Source organism: Pristiophorus japonicus, chromosome 17 (genome assembly GCF_044704955.1).
Source record: "Pristiophorus japonicus isolate sPriJap1 chromosome 17, sPriJap1.hap1, whole genome shotgun sequence".
NCBI classification, from domain to species: domain Eukaryota; kingdom Metazoa; phylum Chordata; class Chondrichthyes; family Pristiophoridae; genus Pristiophorus; species Pristiophorus japonicus.
This window is the reverse complement of record NC_091993.1, coordinates 10,268,857-10,292,117: the sequence shown is the minus strand read 5'-3', so window position 1 is coordinate 10,292,117 and position 23,261 is coordinate 10,268,857. Positions and strand designations below refer to the sequence as shown.

The following is a 23,261-nucleotide window of genomic DNA, read 5'->3' as shown; positions in this document are numbered from 1 at the left end:
CCGCCTTGCTATTAGAACATAAGAAATAGGAACAGGAGTAGGCCATACGGCCTCTCGAGCCTGCTCCGCCATTCAATAAGATCATGGCTGATCTGATCATGGACTCAGCTCCACTTCCCCGCCCGCTTCCCATAACCCCTTATCCACTTATCGCTCAAGAAACTGTCTATTTCTGTCTTAAATTTATTCAATGTCCCAACTTCCACAGCTCTCTGAGGCAGCGAATTCCACAGATTTACAACCCTCTTGAGAGAAGAAATTTCTCATTTAAATGGGCGGCCCCTTACTCTAAGATCATGCCCTCCAGTTCTAGTCTCCCCCATCAGTGGAAGCATCCTCTCTGCATCCACCTTGTCAAGCCCCCTCATAATCTTTCACATTTCGATAAGATCATCTCATTCTTCTGAATTCCAATGAGTAGAGGCTCAACCTACTCAACCTTTCCTCATAAGTCAATCCCCTCATCCCCGGAATCAACCTAGTGAACCTTCTCTGAACTACCTCCAAAGCAAGTACAGGCAACTCTCGATTATCCGGGTCCCTCGGGGATTGGGCTATGCCGGGTAAATGATTTCTCCATTAGAGCGAGTTGACATTACAGTTAATGCTTACAGTACTACAGGTGTGCTGTAACCAATAGCTGTAGCCTATCTTCTAATCCTTGAATTCTAGTCCTCTAGATCTAAAGATCTAGATTAGGCTTGTTGATTACTTCCTGTAAACTGTTCATGGCATTTTAATGAATTATGAGAGGCAGTGGACCAGTGTGCGAGTAGCAGTGGGAGCTGAGGCAAGGCAGAGCGCTTAAAAACAAGTGCAGGCTCGACAGAGGCAGTGGACCTATGAGCTGAGGCAAGGCAGAGCGCTTAAAAGCAAGGCTCAACAGGCAACATTCGAAAGGAACATCAGAGTTTCAAAGTGACGTCACACACACGGAATTTTAAATGCCGTTACAGCGATTTCCCATTGCATCCGTGTGCGGATAATCGAGAGTTGCCTGTATATCCTTTCGTAAATATGGACACCAAAACTGCACGCAGTATTCCAGGTGTGGCCTCACCAATACTTTGTATAACTGTAGCAAGACTTCCCTGCTTTTATACTCCATCCCCTTTGCAATAAAGGCCAAGATACCATTGGTCTTCCTGATCCTGCATATTATCCTTTTGCTGTACCTGCATACTATCCTTTTGTGTTTCATGCACAAGTACCCCCAGGTCCTGCTGTACTGCAAAACTTTGCAATCTTTCTCCATTTAAATAATAACTTGCTCTTTGATTTTTTCTGCCAAAGTGCATGACCTCACACTTTCCAACATTATACTCCATCTGCTAAATTTTTGCCCACTCACTTAGCCTGTCTCTGTCCTTTTGCAGATTTTTTGTGTCCTCACACATTGCTTTTCCTCCCATCTTTGTATCATCAGCAAACTTGGCTACGTTACACTCAGTCCCTCTTTCAAGTCGTTAATATAGATTGTTAATAGTTGGGGTCCCAGCACTGATCCCTGCGGCATCCCACTGGTTACTGGTTGCCAACCAGCGATTGAACCATTTATCCCAACTCTCTGTTTTCTGTTCGATAGTCAATCCTCTATCCATGCTAATATATTCCCCCCAACCCCGTAAACTTTTATATAGTGCAGTAACCTTTTATGTGGCACCTTGTCAAATGCCTTCTGGAAGTCCAAATACACCACATCCACTGATTCCCCTTTATCCACCCTGTTCGTTACATCCTCAAAGATCTCCAGCAAATTTGTCAAACATGACTTCCCCTTCATAAATCCATGCTGACTCTGTCTGACCGAATTTTGCTTATCCAAATGTCCTGCTACCGCTTCTTTAATAACGGCTTCCAACATTTTCCCAACCACAGATGTTAGGCTAACTGGTCTATAGTTTACTGATTTTTGTCTGCCTCCTTTTTTAAATAGGGGCGTTACATTTGCAGTTTTCCAATCTGCTAGGACCTCCCCAGAATCCAGGGAATTTTGGTAAATTACAACCAATGCATCCACAATCCCTGCCGCTACTTCTCTTAAGACCCGAGGATGCAAGCCATCAGGTCCAGGGGATTTATCTGCCTTTAGTCCCATTATCTTACTGAGTACCACCCCCTTAGTGATTGTGATTGTGTTAAGTTCCTCCCCCCCCCATAGCCCCTTGACTATCCACTGTCGGAATATTGTTAGTGTCCTCTACCGTAAAGACTGATACAAAATATTTGTTCAGAGCTTCTGCCATCTCCATGTTCCCCATTACTAATTCCCTGGTCTCGTCTTCTAAGGGACCAACATTTACTTTCGCCACTCTTTTCCTTTTTATATACCTATAGAAACTCTTGCTATCTGTTTTTATATTTTGTGTTAGTTTACTTTCATCTTCCCTTTCTTAATCATTTTTTTAGTCGTTCTTTGCTGGCTTTTAAAAGCTTCCCAGTCTTCTGTCCTCCCAGTAGTTTTGGCAACTTTGTATGCCCGTGTTTTTAATTGGATACCGTCCTTTATTTCTTTAGTTAGCCACGTATGGCTATCTTTTCTCTTACACCCTTTCCTCCTCACTGGAATATATTTTTCTTGAGAGTTGTGAAATATCTCCTTAAATGTACACCACTATTCATCAACCGTCCTACACTTTAATCTATTTTACCAGTCCACTTTACCCAACTCTGCTCTCATACCTTTATAGTCTCCTTTATTTAAGCTTAGTACGCTGGTTAGAGATCCAACTTTCTCACCCTCCATCTGAATTTGAAATTCAGTCATGCGATGATCACTCATTCCGAGGGGATCCTTGACTCGGAGATGTTTATTAATCCTGTCTCATTACACAGGACCAGATCTAAGATAGCCTGCCCCCTGGTTGGTTCCGTTACATACTGCTCAAGGAACCTGTCCCTTATGCACTCTATGAACTCCTCCTCAAGGCTACCCTGACCAATTTGATTTGTCCAATCAATATGGAGGTTAAAATCACCCATGATTATTGCTGTTCCCTTTTTACAAGCCCCCACTATTTCCTGATTTATGCTCCGACCAACGGAGTTGCTACTGTTAGGGGGCCTATAGACCACGCCCACCAGTGACTTTTTCCCCTTATTGTTCCTTATCTCCATCCAAACTGTTTCAACATCCTTATCATTTGAGCCAATATCGTTTCTTACTATTGCAGTGATTCCATCCTTTATCAATAGAGCTAACCCACCTCCTTTTCCTTTCTGTCTGTCCTTCCGGATTGTCAAGTACCCCTGAATATTTAATTTCCAGTCCTGGTCACCTTGCAACCATGTTTCTGCAATGGTTATCAGATCATACCCGTTTGTCTCAATTTGTGCCGTCAACTCATCTATCTTGTTACAAATGCTACGTGCATTTCGACAAAATGCCTTTAAGTTTGTTTTTTTTACCATTTTTTCCTGCTTGTTTCCTCTCTCCTTCAAATTCACTCTCTTTATTTTTGCTTCCTAATTCCAGCTTTACTCCCATCCCTACTGAATCTATTTTCAGGTTCCCATCCCCCTGCCAAGCTAGTTTAAACCTTCCCCAACAGCACTAGCAAAGCCCCCTGCAAGGATATTGGTCCCGGCTCTGTTGAGGTGCAACTAGTCCGGCTTGTACAGGTCCCACCTCCCCCAGAAGCGGTCCCAATGCCTCAGGAAACTAAAGCCCTCCTGCCTGCACCATCTCTCCAGCCATGTATTCACCTGCTCTATCCTCCTATTTCTGTACTCACTAGCTCGTGGCACTGGGAGTAATCCGGAGATTACTACCTTTGAGGTCCTGCTTTTTAATCTCTTTCCTAGCTCCCTACACTCTGCCTGCAGGACCTCATCCCTCTTCCTATCTATGTCATTGGTACCGATGTGGACCACGACCTCTGGCTGTTCACCCTCTCCCCCCAGAATGTCCTGCAGCCGCTCGGTGACATCCTTGACCCTGGCACCAGGGAGGCAACATACCATCCTGGAGTCACGTCTGCAGCCGCAGAAACGCCTGTCTGCTACCCTGACTATTGAATCGCCTACCACTATAGCTCTGCCATTATTCTTCCTCCCCCCCCCGCCTTGTGCAGCTGAGCCACCCGTGGTGCCGTGGACTTAGCTCTGGCTGCACTCCCCAGAGCCACCATCGCCCCCACCGGTACTCAGCACTCCCTCTCTGCCTGCACACTCTTTAGCTGTGGGGTGACCGCGTATTCTGCTGTAACTATTTACACATCCTCCACCGAATCATAGGCCATTCTTTTTTCCTCCCTAACCCCATTTCCCTGGCTCTCTCCCTCCTTATAAGCTGTTAATCTGTAAATCTGTAACATCTCCCGGTTTTGACAAAAGGTCATTGACCTGAAACGTTAACACTACCTTTCCTCTCTCCACAGATGCTGCCTGACCTGAGTGCTTCCAGCAATTTCTGTTTTTATTTCAGATTCCCAGCATCTGCAGTATTTTGTTTTTTGAATGCATTAGATTTGTCTTAACAAGATGTACAAATTTTAGTATTGTAATATTTAGTTCGACGAAATTAGGACTTGCTTACATTGTTAGTCACGCCTACCAATGTATATTTATTTTATTATTGCTGTCCTTTCTTTTGTTTTTTTGGAGGGAGGAGAAAGAGCTATAATTATAATCTGTAATAGAGATGGTGCCTGGGAACATTTTTCTTCCCAATTATTCATCTGGCCTTAGTGATAGTTATTTTATTCTGGCAGTTTGAGGTTGAAGCTGACCTGACAAAATGTGATTTCCAGCTCACTGTGTAGATGTATGATTTTCTGCTCTGTATTGGCCCTGTTATGAAATAAACTCTCTTGTAAGATAGATTTCCTATGGGGACAGATTCAGAGACAGTGAACTGTAAAGAAAATGTTTGATGCATTGCCAAAATGATAACACTTCCATGTTATCAGGGCAACATTTGACATCAGTGTACACAGAGCTTTACTATTTCCACAGGTACAAAATACAGAATTTCCCTGAGGAGTTGCCAGTAGTGTAATTGAGGCCCCTCTGGAAGTTTTGACATGCTGGATTAGAACAGCCCTTCCACATTATGGACCAAGGCAAGTTATGAGATGGAGTTGACATTTCATGCAGCTTCATTCAGAATTGAACAATTTAATTCTTGGACTGCAACATTTCTATATTAAGTCTTGAACAACCGATTTCTGTCAGTTCTAGTGTCATTTAAGCTCACTCTCCCAGTACCTGGAGTATGCATTTCTTTTTTAAAATGATAAAGTATTTCTTCTAACTCCACTCTTTTGTCTGCACTGCTTGTATGTATTGCAGTATGGTCAGTAAGATTTTATTAAGTCACATAATGGTGAACATGTGAGATTTTCATTGTTCACTTAATGTCAACTTTACAATAGATTTTGTCCTTGTGAGTGTGGATTGTTTCTGGTGAAAGTATTTTGAACTATAAAATAATAGGATAAAGTACTGATGCAGGTCTTCACATGGTGGTGATGGCTGTGGGAACAATTTGCGGTGATGAATGAGCAGCATAACATTAAAGGTCTACTGGCTTAAATCTATGGATAGGGTAGTGGAGACAAAACCTTGGACTCATTTTGGAAACGGTTGGATATTGTGATGGACTCTGTCGGGACCTGGAACATCGGGACCCTCATTTGGTCTCATCAGTCACCTTAGAACTCATTTTAGTGTGGAATCAAGTCAGCCTCGACTCTGGGGGACTGCTTAAGAGAGAGAGAACGCCATAATTTTCTTACTAGAGGGATGAGCTAGAATGAGCCAACTGGATTGTCTCATCAAATCTTTCTTGTGCCATTATGCAAGTTTGTTTTTCCCCAGCTAAAAATTCTTTGCACCTCACATCTAATTCCTTGATGCCAAGTTTGCGATAACGCCTTTATTCTGTCTACAAGGAAGTAGACTATGTTAGACAAAGTATCAAATATTCTGTAATGTGAACCGATTTACCTGGGTTTTTTTCTTTTTCATATTTCCCAGGTGCCTAAGGTATTTGCAATAGGCGATGAGCCTCCAGAAAATATCATACCAGTCTGCCTTTTTCAGGGCAAGCACACATAAAAAAGCTGGGAATTTAGGTGGTAACCAGTGCTCTGCTGCCTAAAACAAAGAGAACAAAAATATAGAGCAAATAAAGCAGGCAACAACAAGAGCATTAAGTGTAAAAATAGCGAGCACAAAAATAGAAATTTTACATTGCTCAGAACATATTCTAATGCACCCTTCAGCACTGATCCCTGCAATGCATTATCTGCATCAATAACAAAGTGCCTTCCAAGCACTTAGCCTAACGGTGCCAGATATGGCTGAGTTTCCACATTACCAATTATTGATTGATGGCTAGATTAGTGGGGGAAGAGAAAGGCCAATTTAGAACCCTGCAATATTATATTCCTCAATTTACATACCTTATTTAAATTCAGAGTTAAATTAAGCATAATCAAAAACATTCACAGTTGGTGATGCTCTCACTCACTGTATAAAATACTTGTCCCCTAAATTTGATGGTGACTTGCTAAATTTCTCTTGGGTTCATGAAACACACCCATAAAGACTGGCTGCACTGTTACATGAGCATAGTGAGCCTAAGAAATCCAGGCGTACTGAGTTGCCTGTTGCTCAAAACACATTTATCTCACCAATCAGTGACAATCAAAAATGTTACCTCAGAACCTTCCACAAAACCTCTTTCTCCCATGAAAATAGTCATGTTCAGCACCCTTTTCCATTGCTGGCTCCTACCTAATCTGGTATTTTAGTCTTTGGTGACTTGTCCCTCTGCATGAAGACTGTGACTAAAGAGAAGGATTCTAAGGAACCAAACCAAATCTGGCACATTTCCTTATATAGTATGCCACAAATTCACAGAGCATTCTGCATGACCAATTTGACTCCTTCTACAAGACCATGATGTCTTGATGTAATCAATGCAAGTTATGTCCCCATCTTTACCGAGGTAGACAAGATCCCAGCAGGTATCCGATACCTATGGGCCCATTTCAGAATGTGTCCATTCACCAACAGGCAATTGGAAATCGGATTCTCTCTTCAGCTCCTTAGTTCCAATACTTCACACCCATTTGTACAGAGAGAATTGGCTCATCAGAGTTCCAGGTCTAAATTATGCAATAAGTGCAGGAGTTAGTATTCTTAGGCTATTATTTCAGGCTCCCCAGCAGAAGCTTCTTTCCCCTTTAGACTCTTTATAGTACCCAGTAAAGTGACATCCACTTTACAGGAAAGGTTGTGAATCCTATTGAAAGATTATTTAAAAAATGTAGGTTTGATGACAGCAGCCATCATTCTGATACCTGATTTTTTTTTTGTAACCATTTCAAGGGAGCCTGCTGCACCAATGGTTTCCCTGCTGCAAAGCATACCTTTTCTAAACTATTAAGTCCTGGACTTCATATGATCGCCTCAGGTGGACATTGTACTATAGAGAAGTCCCTTGCCACTGGTTTTCTCACAGTTGACATGCTGACAAATTGGATGGAGCACTAATCTGCAAGTGGAAAATAGAACAGTCAACTTGGTATGTCACTTGATTGGAATTAAGGGCAATGCTTCCAGCCCGTAGTATAGGCAAGCCAGTATGTCTGAGGCAAAACAACGTACTGTGTTTGCAACATCAACAAGCGGGGAGGAGAGAAAAAATTCGCTCCTGTTCCATCTGACAAGATGTGAACCTATCAGTGCAGCAGTGTTGGTATCAGAACATTCGTCTTTTGGCTCAGTCTTTAGCTAGGGTACACAACATGGCAGCAGGTTCTTTGTCATCTTAACATCCCCCCTCATGAATGGAAAAAACATCTGAAGGTAGTTTAGGACACTCTCAGGAATTGTGGATGCCTGGAGAAAGATCTGTTTGCCTTTCTTGACAATCATCTGCCTCCGTGCACTTGTTTGAGGACAGATGTAGTGTCCAGAAAATAAAAGTTTGTCCTGAAGGCTGTGTTGGTCTTTTCTTGAACTTGAAGATTTCTGCATGTTTTTTCCAATTGGGTTCTTAATTTAATTATTCACAATTTAAGATATCCACCTTTCAAACCACTTCAAAGGTGAGCATTTTGAGTTTATTGTATGGATAGCTGTACTGTTGTTGGCTTTTGTTTGAGTTTGCAAAGTTACAGAACTGTAAGCTGTTACTGTATCTCAGCTATATTTGATTTGGCATTCTGACATGGAAATCCTTAGGACATATCCAGAGTTTTTACCTGTAGTCACTTTTTAGTTTCATCTTGGATGAAGAAATTGTACCATCATTTTATGTACCTACTGTACGTCAGATTTGAAACGTCATTTTCACACTGGCCTTGAAATCCCGGTCGGGGCCTTCTTTCGGACGAACGCCTCCGACCGGAGAATTTTTACGAATTTACCTGGTGATCCTGGAGGAGTGTGCAATTCCAGTGGGGAAGCCTTCTCTTACCGTTTTGCAAAGCGCGCTCCCATCCTCCAGGTTCTCATGCAGACGGTGCAGTCATGTGTGTATCTACGAGTTCTCATTGCTATTAATGAGAGAGAAAAACAAACACACTAAACACCATAATAAAAAATTAAAAAAAACACCTCACATAACTTTAATTTCAATTAATTTTACTTAATAGATGTCTTAGCGAAAAAAAATTCCGATTTAAAAAAAAAAAGTTTTTAAAATTTAGTTTTAAATAAACTTACTGCAGTAGGCAGGGTTTTTAAGCAATAAAATGTGTTTTTAAAATTTATTTTAATATGTTTTTGTGTGTTTTAAAACTCTTACGCCTGTAAAAGAAGGCTATGCGCCTGCTTTTATTAGGCGCAAGAGTTTACAGGACATTTGCTGGGCAAGATATGGGTAAATACCGCAATCTTGCCCTTGCAAATGTCCTCGCTCCCGAGACGCGAAGGATCTGTCAAGCTGGAACTTGACAGATCGGAAAAGCCGGTTTTCAGCGCATGCGCATTGCGGGCTGAAATCCGGCTTTTGCAATGCCTTCCTGGGTCCGTACATACTCCGTACGGATCCGGGAAGGCCATGATTTCTGGGCCTATGTCTCACTCTGTCTCACACAGAGCAATTTAGGAAGAACTCAAGACCCAAGGCAGATCAATCACTAAGCATGAGGTAACTTAAGGATAATTGATTGCATCTTATAATGCTACCATTCTTCAGTGAAGTAATCCAAAGTATGAGCTTAGCGCTCATTCCAATTGATGCACAACAACTCCCAATAAGGTTTCAATTGATCGCATATGCAAGGATGCAAGGCTACCAGATGGAGCACCCCTCCCACATTTATTAACAATGGATAAAAAGATTTAACTGCAACACATAAAACTACTTATGTTACAGCTTTTATGTAGAGGCCTCCCCTTCGAAATTTGTCCGACAGTGGATGGACAATGTGCAGTGAAGAAGATCAATAGATTAAAATTTATCTACTAGGGTTGATTTTATTCTTTAAATGATAGGCAACTTTGCAAAGAATGATTCCATTCATTCATCCCCCCTTGCCCCCCACAAGCACTGTAGAGGTTAAATATCTGGGAGTTAGTGGGAAGTATCTCAGTTCGAATTTCCATGAGTTAGCCATTCAAATCCATCCTTGTTTCTTCCACCTTCTGGAACCTGCCGAGCTTTCCAATCATATCAGCACTATGAGAAAATCAGCAGAGATGCAACAATAAATGTTTATAGGATAATAATGTCATATTTTGAATATTGCAGACCCTTCAAATTTCTCCTTGCAAGATGGCTTATATTATCTTTATTTATTTGCTTATAAGGTAATAAAGCAGGAGGCACAACGTTTAATTTGACGCAGCAAGGAGGAATACAAAATGGTGGACTTAGCAGAGGCATGATGGTCTCCTTTAGCAGTGGTAAGAGATATCAAAGTGATTTTTTTGTTTTAATGTCTTCACTAATTATTTCTGTGACAGCATTTGGAATTTTATCTGTTCAATGTTTTTAAAACTATAGAACCTTTTAATATTGAACAATGAATGGCACCAATTAAATAATGATATTTTAAAACTTTTACTAATTTCCAAGTTCACACAAATCCAACACATAAAAAATTATGTTTGTTTCTGTACTAGGTGCATCTTCTACAATTCCATCAGTCAACCAACAGTCCGTGACTTCTGCTCCATCAAATTCTAGCACAATGGCTGTGTATCAGTCAGGATCTCGAACTATGCCTGCTTCATTAACAACACAGCCTATGGTATTAACACATGTAACTACAAAGTGATATAATTTGTTTACTTAAGTACAGTTCACATTCTGTTGAATTTGGTGATTTTTATCTAAAATATTGGAACACTATTGTAAAGTTTGTTTTTATTTGTCCTGAAGAAATCTGTTGATTCCTATTGTCATCATCATAACCAGTATGATGGGATGCCTCATGATGATCAAATGTTTTTCTTTGTTGCAATTTAGTAAATGTCAGTGTGAGATTAAGACTAGATAGAATCTACGTAAAAGTAGAAGCTGCAGAACAGAAACCGGTCCGTGTTTACCCTCTGTATAAGCAAAGCGACTCTCAGTCACAAATGTTCAACCAGAGGATTTCAAAATTATTTTAAAATTTTCTTTGAAGAAAATTGCTGTTTTATAATCGGAAAAATTGGAATATCTATCCTTCTATAATAATACACTAAAAATCTAGCATATGAATTCATCACAGTTATTCTCAATACTATCCTCATTTTTTTTTAAAAGCTGTTGATTAAGGATAGGTTTGAGAAAAACTGTGGTGAAGTATACTTCAAGCATGGGTCTCACTGGATAACAATCGAATGGTGAGCTCTGGTTAATGGTTCACCCAACCACCTTCCATCATAGAGTTTAGACATTAAGACCAATTGTAATATCCCACCCTGCCCAACTGAGATTATTTAGGTCAGAGCAAACCAGAAATCAAACTTGGGAACCTGATGTTTTCGGTTGCTCAATGCCACTTGTTGACCCATGAGGGAGTATGACACCAGATCTTTTTAAGTGCATTAGTTTGGTTGATCAATAGATTGTGAATAATAAGTGAGGATTTGTAATACTAATCAAGAGAGAAGCTATGCCCAATTAGATCATGGTGCTGTACAGACATTGTGTAACTGGTTCTGTCAGCTTGCCATTTTGAATAGTTATCATTGGGTAAAATAATTCTTTGTAAGCAAACATGATGGAAACAAACTTCTATGTTTAGTTATCATGTGTGATGGTTTGTGACCCTAATTTTCTTCTCCATTTTTAACATTAATTTGTAGGAAAAAAATATTGATTTGATTTAAAAACCTTTCCTCTTTGTTAGGGTTTCGTTTTAAAAGATATGGGTTCGCCTGCGACTGTGTCTCAGAGTTACAATGTAAGGCAGAATCCAAGTCTAACACACTATCAAAGCAGACCAACTGTTCCTGTGATTTCCGGTATGTATGTTTTGTGAGGCTTTTGCTGCTTAATTCTTGTTTTTGTTCAGCAATTCTTATTTAAACACAAAAATAGTAACTGACAAAGAAAACTTAGATGTAAGTCAGTACTCTTATAAGAACATAAGAAAGCATTGGATGAGAAACATTAATTTGCCTTATTTCAGCCAGTTCCTTCCACTGACCATTGTGGATCCACCCTGAGGAAAGGTTGCTTACAGAATGCCAAAGGGCATGGTAAACGTAGACGCAAACTGACTGTTCTTGTATGTCGTTGTTACTGATCTAAGCATAGAGCCACGATCCTTTGTGCTTACATAATCCGCACTCTTGATTGTCCGTGACAATTTTTGTGCGTGAAGGAAGGCCACCAGAAATCAGAGCTATCACTATTGATGAGGAAAAGTTTTTTAGGGGAAGTAGACCTACATTGAAAACAATAGTTGCTCTTCTTAACTGTTTTCTGCTCACATGCTGTTCTAATATTTAGATTCAGTCGGGGGTTCACTGGAAGATCAGCTATTGTTGAGGGTTATAGTTTTACTGTATTGCAATGAAAGTTCCTGGACTGACAACAATATAAAGATGCACAAGTAAAATAGCAATCTTCAGAGGGAAACTTGGTCAAATGATGATTGATAAGCTGCATTCCTATTTGATGTGTTTATAAACTCTGTGGGCAAAGGAAAATGTCCTTTTTAAAGGTCTTAATGCAAGCTAATTTATTACCTGTATAGTTGTATAGCATTATAGATTTGGAGTACATATTAAACAATGCATCTTTTCCTTACAACTGAATTGGTATTTTAACTGATTTTTAAAACCAAAATTGCTATGCACATACTAGGTACATGTTAGATAATTCAAATAAGTTATTATACAGTAGAAACTTGATTATCTGCCAGTTTCCAATTTTGGCTGGGACCCCCTACATCATGCAGATAATTGAGCTTCCACTTAATTTGACACCATGATGACTTGCACTTGTTTAACCCCCTCTTAACCCACTAAATATGCTAATAATATTTTCAAATTATTTTCATGCAACACATTCAGATGATGAATTTTGAAAGTCTGGAGTGGGTGGCGGGGGGGGTATCAGGGGATCTTGCGTATGCCTACATTAGCATTTCATAGTGTGATAGATGCTAACCAATAATCACAAAAAGGTAGAGTATATTTGGGAAACTTTATATAAAAGCTAAAATGTAAGACAAGCATTTACTGTAAGACAGTATCAAGGTGAAAAATCATCAATGAGATAGGGTTGTTTCTGTACATTTGATGTGGAGAGCAGCATTTCAAGCAAAGGGGCTAATGGTATTGTTGTGAAAATTGAAATTAAAACATTTATATAGAGCACCCTTAATCAAAATTGACAAAATTGCTGTTTGATGTGTAGATGTGATTTGATCCATAATTAAGATTTTTCTCCTTCATACATAGGAGTCACGTCCCAGTTAGGAAGAACAGGCCTTCCTCAGTTAAGGCCAGTTGCTACTGCTAGAGCAATTCCAAATATCAGCTATAATCCCACTCAGGTGAATTCATCTGTACCGAATGTTTCTACAAGTTCAAGTGGGCAAAAGTTGCTCCAGGGAATCTCTCCAAAACCTCTTCAAACAACTCAGATCCTTAACCATACCAGTGGAATAGGTAAGAATGAGATAAACCTTGAATATCCTCCGTGTTTTGTTAGAGTGCAGCTGTATCAGCTATACTGGAGCTATAACACTTTTATGTATGTTTGGTCACTGTGATGCAAATTCATGATCTACATTCAGAAATCAGTAATACAAATGCAGCTGGGACACCTGTTTAGTTCCGCTCGAGCTGCGTTAATCATTAGGTTTAAGATGCTGATTAAAACTTACCACTTTGACCGAGCGTTTGGTCACCTGTCCTAATATCTCAGTGTCAACTTTTGTCTGATTACGCTCCTGTGAGGTGCCTTAGGATGTTTTATTATGTTGAAGGTGCTATATAAATTCAAGTAGTTGTTGAATTTCAGTGTGAAATTTGCATGCCATGTCCACTTGAACTGCGATAAATTTCTCGAACATGGTCCTTTGAAATGTGGATTGTTTCCACAGAGAATATTTTTGAGTTGTTGGGTGAAGTATTGGTTACAGATCTATCACTAGTGATGGTAATTTTTCTCTAGAAAAAGGAATGCTGAGGGGTGACCTTATAGAGGTCTTTAAGATTATGAAAAGATTTGAGAGGGTAGACGTAGAGAAGATGTTTCCACTTGTGGGGGTGACCAAAACCAAGGGCCATAAGTATAAGATCATCACTAATAAATCCAATAGGGAATTCAGGAGAAATTTCTTTATCCAGAGAGTCCTTAGAATGTGGAATTCCCTACCACAAGGAGTAGTTGAGGCAAATAGCATAGATGAATTAAGGGGAAGCTAGATAAACACATGAAGGAGAAAGGAGTAGCAGATTTGTTGATAGGGTTAGACAAAGTAGGGTGGGAGGAGGCTTATGTGGAGCATAAATACCGCCATGAACCAGTTGGGCCAAATGGCCTGGTTGTGCTGTACATACTCTTATATATTATATAGAATCGCAAGATGCACATACAGCACTAAAGTATATTGGCTAAAGTTCGATTTTGTTTTCTGCATAATGTACTCGTATTACACTAAATAAACCTGGTTACAACATGACAGTATCTGCACAATGGAAACACTATTAAAAATAGAAAATCCAGGGTTGTCTTCATTCAGAATGAGTACAAGTTGGACCTTGGTGACCCGGTACCCTCAGGACCTGACCGATGCCGAAACAGAGAATTTTCCGAACCACGGGAGGTCACGCCTCTAGTCTAGGCTTACCGGCACCTGTATACAGCACCTGGGCTCCTGAACGCCTCCGCCATGCACTGGCTCAGGCAGCGAAACTCAGCCTTCGCTCTCTCTCTCTCTCTCTCTCTCTCTCTCTCTCTCTCCGTGTAGAAATCTCCCAGCCACATTTATTAATTAACTCGCTGGTTTGGTGCTCTTTTTTTTTATATAAACCCTCCTCTCCCTCAGGCCCAGCTTCCGGCACCTCAGTCAGCTGCCTGCCCTTCGCTTTCCTTGCCCGGCCCGGTTACCTTAATGAACACTGAGAGCCAGGAATCGCGGGAAACTGGGACTAATGCCGAACCACAGATGTTTCCAGACCAGAGAGGTCCAACCTGTATAAGGAAAATCAAGGATGAGAAAAGGTCGCGTGGCCCATTGAAAACTATTCCTCCAAAACTAAATCTCCCTCAAGAGCATGACAACTGTATTTGAACAACCCAAATGTTTTGCCTCTGCTTCCCTGCTTAACAGATTATTTTGAGTACTTTTCACTTTGACTTGTGAAATTCTTCATTCTAATCTGTTTTGAGTTTACACTTCAGTAATCTTCCTTTCAAGAAACACTATCAAGTGTGACATCAAGGAGCCCTAGTAAAATTGAAGTCAATGGGAATCAGGGGGAAAATTCTCCTGGCTGGAGTTATACCGAGCACAAAGAAAGATGGTTGTGGTTGTTAGAGACCAATCATCTCGGCTTCGGGACAGTGTCCTGGGCCCAACCATCTTCAGCTGCTTCATCAATGACCTTCCCTCCATCAGAAGGTCATAAGTGGGGATTTTTGCTGATGATTGCACAGTGTTCAATTCAATTTGCAACTCCTCAGATAATGAAGCAATCTGTGCCTGCATGCAGCAAGACCTGGACAACATTCAGGCTTGGGCTGAGAAGTGGCAAGTAACATTCGCACCACACAAGTGGCAGGCATTGACTGACTATCTCCTGCAAGAGAGAGTCTAACCACCGCCCCTTGACATTCAATGGCATTACCATCACCAAATCCCCACCGACAACATCCTGAGGGGGGAGGGTCACCATTGACCATAAATTTAACTAGACCAGCCACATATACTGTGGCTACACAAGCAGGAAGGAGACTGGGTATTTTGCAGTGAGTGATTCACCTCCTGACTCCCCAAAGCCTTTCCACCATCTACAAGGTGCAAGGCAAGAGTGTGATGGAATATTCTCCACTTACCTGGATGAGTGCAGCTACAACAACACTCAAGAAACTCGACACCATCGAGGACAAAGCAGCCTGGCACCCCATCCACCACCTTGAACATTTACTCCCTCCACCACCGGTGTACCGTGGCTACCGTGTACAAGATGCACTGCAACAACTCGCCAAGGCTTCTTTAATAGACCTGCCAAATCCACCTAGAAGGACAAGGGCAGCAGGCGCATGGGAACACCACCACCTCCAAGTTGTCCTCCAAGTCACACATCATTGTGACTTGGAAATATATCGCCGTTCCTTCATCATTTGCTGGTTCAAAATCCTGAAACTGCCTACCTCACAGCGCGGGGAGAATACCTTCACTACACAGATTGCAGCAGTTCAAGAAGGTGCCTTACCACCATCTTCTCAAGAGCAATTAGGGATGGGCAATAAACGCTGGCCTTGCCAATGACGCCCACATCCCATGAATGAATAAAAATAATCTGCTTTACCTAATCTATATTATTAATTTAATAACTACTTCATTGAGGTTCCCCCTTTAACTGCCGAGACTAAAGAATAAGAATATTTGTCATCAATTTATACTTGGGATCAGTCTGTACCCTTTCCAGTGCAGGTACATTTATGTTGTGATGATGGTGACCAAACTGAACACATTACTGTAAGTGTGATCTGATCAGTGCATTGTAAAGCCTCAACATTGTTTCTTATGGTCTTGCATTCTACTGTTCTGGTTGTTATATTGGTGTTCTATTAACTATTTCAACTAAAGGTACTGTTTAAGAGATACATTTGCAAGATATTTTGAAGGAAGGGAGAGAGGAGGCAAGATAAAGTGATGGAGATTTTGAGGGTTGGAATGCAGTGGCTGAAACATTGGTCCCTGGTGGTAAAACAAGAGGAGCAAGTAACAAGCAGAAATCCAGAGTACAAGGAACAGAATCTTGGCCTTTATTGCAAAGGGGATAGAGTATAAAAGCAGGAAAGTCTTGCTACAGTTGTACAGGGTATTGGTGAGGCCACACTTGGAATACTGCGTGCAGTTTTGGTTTCCATATTTACGAAAGGATATACTTGCTTTGGAGGCAGTTCAGAAAGTTGATTCCAGAGATGAGGGGGTTGACTTATGAGGAAAGGTTGAGTAGGTTGGGCCTCCACTCATTGGAATTCAGAAGAATGAGAGGTGATCTTATCGAAACGTATAAGATTATGAGGGGGCTTGACAAGGTGGATGCAGAGAGGATGTTTCCACTGATGGGGGAGACTAGAACGAGAGGGCATGATCTTCGAATAAGGGGCCGCGCATTTAAAACAGAGATGAGGAGAAATTTCTTCTCTCAGAAGGTTGTGACTCTGTGGAATTTGCTGCCTCAGAGAGCTGTGGAAGCTGGGACATTGAATACATTTAAGACAGAAATAGACAAAAGATAAGGGAATAAGGGGTTATGGAGAGCAGGCAGGGAAGTGGACCTGAGTCCATGATCGGATCAGCCATGATCGTATTAAATGGCGGAGCAGGCTCGAGGGGCCAAATGATCTACTCCTGCTCCTATTTCTTATGTTCTTATGTGAAGCTGAGAAGTTAGGCTGAAAAAGATTTCTCAGATAAACTACAACAAAGGATGAATGGATTTAAGACGAGAAAGGAGCATCCTGAAATCAATTCACCTAGGTACAGGTAGCCAGTGAATGAAGGGTATGCAGGACTTTGTGTCGGAGAGGAACTGGAGCACAAAGTTTTGGATTAGTTTAAATTTCTGAATGGTAGAGGCAGGGAGGCTGATATGGTCATTTGTGAAACTGATTCTCAAGGTGATAAAGACATGGATGAAAGTTTAATCAGTGATCAAGGTGAGGCAGGGGCTTATGTGGACAAAGGTTTAGAGGCAGAATAATCTGTATTGGTAATGGATTGGTGTTAGTTTTAAAGTTGAGCTAAGGTTCGAACATAACCCAAGGTACTACACCACTAGATTCATCCTCAGTGAGTAGCCTGGAAGTTTGATGGAGTTGGAGCCAGTACCACATCGGTAATACTTCCTCTTCTTTCCCGCCCCCACCCCCCATAAGTTCTGTTCATCTTTTAAGTAATTATTTTCGAACACAGTGATAATTTTCTTAACTCTCAAACAATCAAATTTATTAATTGTCGAGTGGGACATTTACTGAACCATTTGATCAGGTTATTCAATGCAACTCATTGGTAGAAAAAATATAATGGTAACGCTAAGGAATATGTTTCATCACAGACTCCATGAAATTGACAATGTTTGACTAACTTATTTTTAATTGCTATAATGAGGCATTTACTTTGTTCATTGCAGCAAGTGCAGCCCAGAGCACGAATGTCACTAGCAAGCGCTCAGCAATCTGTGAGACAAACAGTATTGCTTCAAAGAAATCAAAAACCATTGAAGTTGGATCTGGAAGCAGTCCATCAATTTTATCACCATCTTCAACCGGTTGTTCTGCAGTGATGTCATCATATAATAGTGCATCAAAAGGTACCTTTTCGTTCGACATGGGTATTTATAGTAAAAGAAAATTTTGTACAAAGCTGTCGTTGGTAAATGCCTGGATATTAATGATCATTTGTTCAATTATACAACTGTAACATAATTTCACATTCATGAATTGTAGCCCTTCGCTCTTGCATCCTACACATACTACATACTGCAGGGGTCAGCCCAGGTTATCTCCATTCTATCGCACCACAGGTCAGAGCCAGTTAATTTTCCCTGTTGTTAATGGTAACTACTTACCATTATTCCTGAGCTAAACACTCGACACTGTTTTATGATCTTTATTACTACTATTAGCAAGCTATTATTTTCTCAATTGTCAAAGCTTTAAGCACTGCTGTGGATGTAGTTAAATATATCGGTGGGAAGATGTGTGCAGTAAGTACTTAATGTGCCTCCCTTGAAACATGGCAAGGTTTTTTTTTAGCCAGGGTTGTACGGCTGGAGGGGGTTACAGAGATAGAAATGGGTGAAGCCATGAAGGGACTTCAACATGATGATGAGAATTTTAAATTTGAGGACTGGTTATTGTCAGTCAGGGAGCACGGGGTGATGGGTGAACAAGACTTGGTCTAGGGTAGGATATGGGCAGTGGAGTTTTGGATGAACTAATGTTTATGGAGGGTAGAAGATGGGAGACTGGCTCGGAAAGCATTGGAATAGTCATGTATGGAGGTGACTAAGGCTTGGATGAAGTATTTCAGCAGCAGATGGGGCGAAGCAGTGATGGAGATGGACGATATTACGGGGGTTGAAGTAGGTGGTGTTTGTAATGGCGAGGATATGGGGTTTGAAGCTCAGCTTTGGATCAAATACGGCATCGAGGTTGCGAACAGTGGCTGGGGAGAGGGGATGGAATTGGTGGCGAGAGTACAGAATTTATGACGGGGATGGAGACAATGGCTTCAGTATCCTCTTGTTTAACTGCAGGAAATTGCAGCCCATCCAGGACTGATTGTCAGACAACACAGAGTCGGTGGACGGGTCGAGACAGGTGGTGGAGTGGCAGAACTAGGCGTCATGGAATCACCAACATTAAAATTAGTTCAATTTTTTCCCCAAAAGTTTTTATTCATTTTAAGCTAATACTGTTTGGGGTTTTTGTATTACTGAGAGGGATGGATAGTGATGTTTGAGACCGAATTCCGATCTGTGGCTGGCTGGAGCACAGTCAGGTTCTCAGCATGGCGAATGGCTGCCTATTCAACTTCGTCAATGACGGTTTCAGAACCCTGGAAAGTTCAGAAGAAAAAAATCTCTTTTCTAATTGTGTAAATAACTACAAAAAATAGTTCAGATTTGGGGAGAGCAGAAAAAATGAATAAATAAAAATATTTCAATCTTAAGTAAATACTGAAAATCCACTGTGAGTGAATGCAAAACAAAACTAATATAAATAACAAAGATATCGGGAAATAAAAGCAACTGTACTTGCATCTTCAGATTTTATAAAGTCGTGGGCAAATAGTGTTACAAATCCTGTATCTGTGAAACCCAGTATGTGCAACAGTTTTATTTTCAATAATATGATATGTTGCTTCAATAATTTTGCTGTATTCCGATACTGTTCAAATCACTCATGTTTTGGCTACCGTGGGACCGCAGTGAGCATTGGCAATAACATTACAGGTTCTGAAATTGAGACTACCTGTGAGAAACATCACTGGAGGGCTTGTTTTTTTAGCAGTTAGTAGTTTATTTAATGATTTGGTAAGGTTTGTTATAAACTGAATTTTTGTTCCCAGTTACTCATTCTCTGCTCATTTAGACCCACTTTCAAACATTGATGGCACTTGTGTTTTTAGTAAACCTTCAACAGTAACGCATTGGGACTTGGACTGGCCTTAAAGTGAAAAAAAGAAGGAAATTCCTTTCTTGTTCATTGTTTAAATAGGGTGAATCTGTTTTGTGACTTTAAAAAAAAATTAAATTTCAAGAAATCAAACATTGCAGATTACAAGTTGAAATAGGAAAACGAGCAAACATTCAACAATCAATTTTTTTAAGTTGATTTTTTTTATAGGTAGATTTTTTTATAGATAGTTACTTCTATTAATGTCTTTAGTTAATGACATTTGAAGTAGAGGGCAAATTTAGAGGGGATCACAGGCTACTACTGTATGTATCTCAGAATATAAATAGTTTTATGACTAGAATATAAACTTTGCAAACTTATTGGGGGAAATTTGAATTTCAAATTTTTGGTTAATTGCAAGATAGGTTACTGTCGGCCTCATAGCGCTTTTTCCCCTTTTCTTCTGATCTCTAATAGACTGAAATGAACAGAGAAATGACATAACCAAGCAGGATATTCCAGGTTTAAATTGGGGCATACCAGCAACAATCACTCACAAATGAGACTGTTTCATTATGGTCTTACCTACCTAAATGACCACTAATAAAATGATTGGATGATCCCGATACTCATCCTGTCCAAAGTCAGTTGCCTGCATGAATTAGGAAACTATGCATTTCGAGTACCTGTATCTCTGAAATGAAGATCAAACATATTTAGTCAGCAGCAGAATTTCCTGCTGCTGAAAGGCTCCTGTGATCACTCCGACTTTTTGGTTTTAATGGTTCTTTGATCAGCAAATGCCAGCACCAAATCTTACTCTTCAGATCAATGACGCTTCACCCTCGCAGGACCAATGAGTTATAAGGTACCTGCTCCTGCATAGAATCAGAACATATCTTTGCATCTGCCCTTGATGACGTTCTCCATCATCAAGAGAATTAGGTTTGTTGGAAGCAAGCTGGAAGTTGAAATGGTGTGGAGACTCCAGATTTTTTTCTTGAATAGTGATGGATTGTCACAGATTTAATCCTAAAGGCAGGTTTAACTAACACCTTGTATCCTTAGCTTTTAACTCAGTTAATAAGACAATGTAAGATTTTGGTTTCAACTCAGCCAGCAGCACTGTCATGAATGTTGCTTGAAAGAATGTTAGCTTGATCTGCTGTTGCTCCACGTACTGACATGGCAGGTGTTCCCGTTTATGTTGAGTATCAAAAGGCTTAAAAATTGAAATTAGTTGCAGGTTAGCAAGAGTTCCACATTTCACATTCCCATGGAAAATTATAATTATAAGACCTGGTCTGAAAGAAACAGAATATTATTGATAGAGTAATTCAGATTCATTTATGTTTATAGACCAATACTATAATAAAATAAAAATATGCTTGTTTTAGCACTTTACACATCAAAATATCTTAAGAACTTTACAGTGAATTACTTATTGAAGTGTAGTGAATTTTCTTATGTAGGCAAATCTAGCAGCTATTCTGTGCCAGCAACATTCTGCAGTCATGAATAATCAGTCGATCTGCAGTTCGCTGGAACTGTTGGTTAGGACACTGGGGAGGCTCTCCGCTCTCATTCACCTTTCCCATGTTTTGCTATTTGTTGTTGTTCTTCAAAACTTGGGGTGTTGCAACACATAGAATCATAGAATGGTTACAGCACAGAAGGAGGCCATTCGGCCCGTCGAGCCTGTGACCGCTCTCAGCAAGAGCACTTCAGCTAGTCCATGCCCCCTCCCTTTCCTCGTAGCCCAGCAAAAAATGTTCCTTCAGGTACTTAGCCAATTCCCTTTTGAAAGCCACAATTGAGTCTGCCTCCACCACCCTTTCAGGCATTGCATACCAACTCCTAACCACTCATTGCGTAAAAAATGTTTTTCCTTATGTCGTGTTTGGTTCGTTTGCCAATCACCTTACATCTGTGCCTTCTGGTTCTTGACTCTTCCGCCAACAGTGGTTCTCGATCCTTCCACCAACGGGAACAGTTTCTCACTATCTACTCTGTCTAGACCCCTCATGATTTTGAATACCTCTATCAAATCTCCTCTCAACCTTCTCTGCTTCAAGGAGAACAACTCCAGCTTCTCCAGTCTATCCATGTAACTGAAGTCCCACATCCCTAGAACCATTGTCGTAAATCTTTTTTGCACCCTCTCTAAGACCTTCACATCTAAAATGCGATGCCCAGAATTGAACACAATACTCCAGTTGAGGCAGAACCGGTATTTTATAAATGTTCATCATAACTTCCATGCTTTTGTACTCTGTGCCTCTATTTATAAAGCCCAGGATCTCTCATCTAGGCTTACCGCATCAAAAATTTCAATTAAGTTCGTTAAACACAATTTGCCTTTAACAAATCCGTGCTGGCTTTCCTTAATTAATCCATACTTGTCCAGATGACTTAATTTTGTCCCTAATTATCATTTCTAAGAGCTTTCCCACTACCGAGGTTAAACTGACTAGCTTGTAGTAGGTGGGTTTATCCTTACACCCTTTGTTGAATAAGGGTGTAACATTTACAATTCTCCCATTCTCTGGCATCATTCCTGTATCTAAGGAGGTTTGGAAGATTATGGCCAGAACCTCTGCGATTTCCACTTTAACTTCCCTCAACATCCTAGGATGCATCCCATTCGATCCTGGTAACCTATCTACTTTAAGTGAAGCCAGCCTTTCTAATACCTCTTTATCAATTTTTATCCCATTGATAAAGAGAAGGTTTATTTGTCTTACCAATTGCCAATGCTTTCCATTTATAAATCCCTCTATTATACTCCTTGAGGGTACTCCTTTAAACTATCATTAAAATATTTGTCATCGGTCCTCGCTAAGGTAGAGGTTTACACTTTTTTTAAAAAGCACTGTCAACTGCTTCCTGTCCATGTCCAGTATTGACTTTACCTTCTAGTTTTGGTACACCAAAGTTTTTCATAGTTTATTCAGTCATATTCTTGCTTTAAGTTAGAATGTTGCAATAATTTTTTTAGGACACTAGAAGAATTTGTCATTGTGTTCTTTTGATTTTTCTTATGCAGTTTAACTTCTTATCCACCATAATGGAAGAGATTCCGTCCCCATGAACTTTCATGGATAATCCCTAAATTTTATTCTCTAACTTATCCTCCAGTAACATACTCGGCACAGGAATGAAGACAAATAAAGTCAGTTTAACATTTCTCAGCTGTATAGTTAATTTTGGTCTAGTAGGATTGAAGTGAAGATTTGTGCATTGTTTTTCCTGAAAATATTTTGGTGGATAATTGAGGAGGCAGATGATCAATGTAGGTTCCACTCTACCACTTGTAACCATTAAGGACCTGATCCAGCTGAGTATTTCATTTTAGGTTGGTATTTAAATAATTATAAATTATTTTGGCAGGATCACAAAGTAACATTAAAAATGGAGTACCAGTTCCAAGGGCTTGTCCAAAGTGTAACATTCACTTCAATGTCTTGGATTCTTTACGGCAACATATGGTTGT

The 23,261-nt window shown here is 40.3% G+C and overlaps 1 protein-coding gene across 11 annotated transcripts in view; it reads left to right on the top strand.

Annotated features, from left to right (window-relative positions):
• Positions 1–23,261, top strand: part of LOC139227533 (zinc finger protein 280D-like) — a 110,298-nt gene that overhangs the window by 41,380 nt on the left and 45,657 nt on the right. For 10 of the 11 annotated variants that reach the window (XM_070858342.1, XM_070858346.1, XM_070858343.1 and 7 more), the window contains 6 exons: positions 9,769–9,864; positions 10,084–10,211; positions 11,301–11,415; positions 12,862–13,071; positions 17,776–17,955; positions 23,159–23,259. In XM_070858342.1, coding sequence (XP_070714443.1) covers positions 9,769–9,864; positions 10,084–10,211; positions 11,301–11,415; positions 12,862–13,071; positions 17,776–17,955; positions 23,159–23,259 — 830 coding nt within the window. Of the gene's footprint in view, positions 1–4,956; positions 5,064–9,768; positions 9,865–10,083; positions 10,212–11,300; positions 11,416–12,861; positions 13,072–17,775; positions 17,956–23,158; positions 23,260–23,261 lie in introns of all 11 variants that reach the window. The other variant, XM_070858345.1, reaches the window with a different exon arrangement.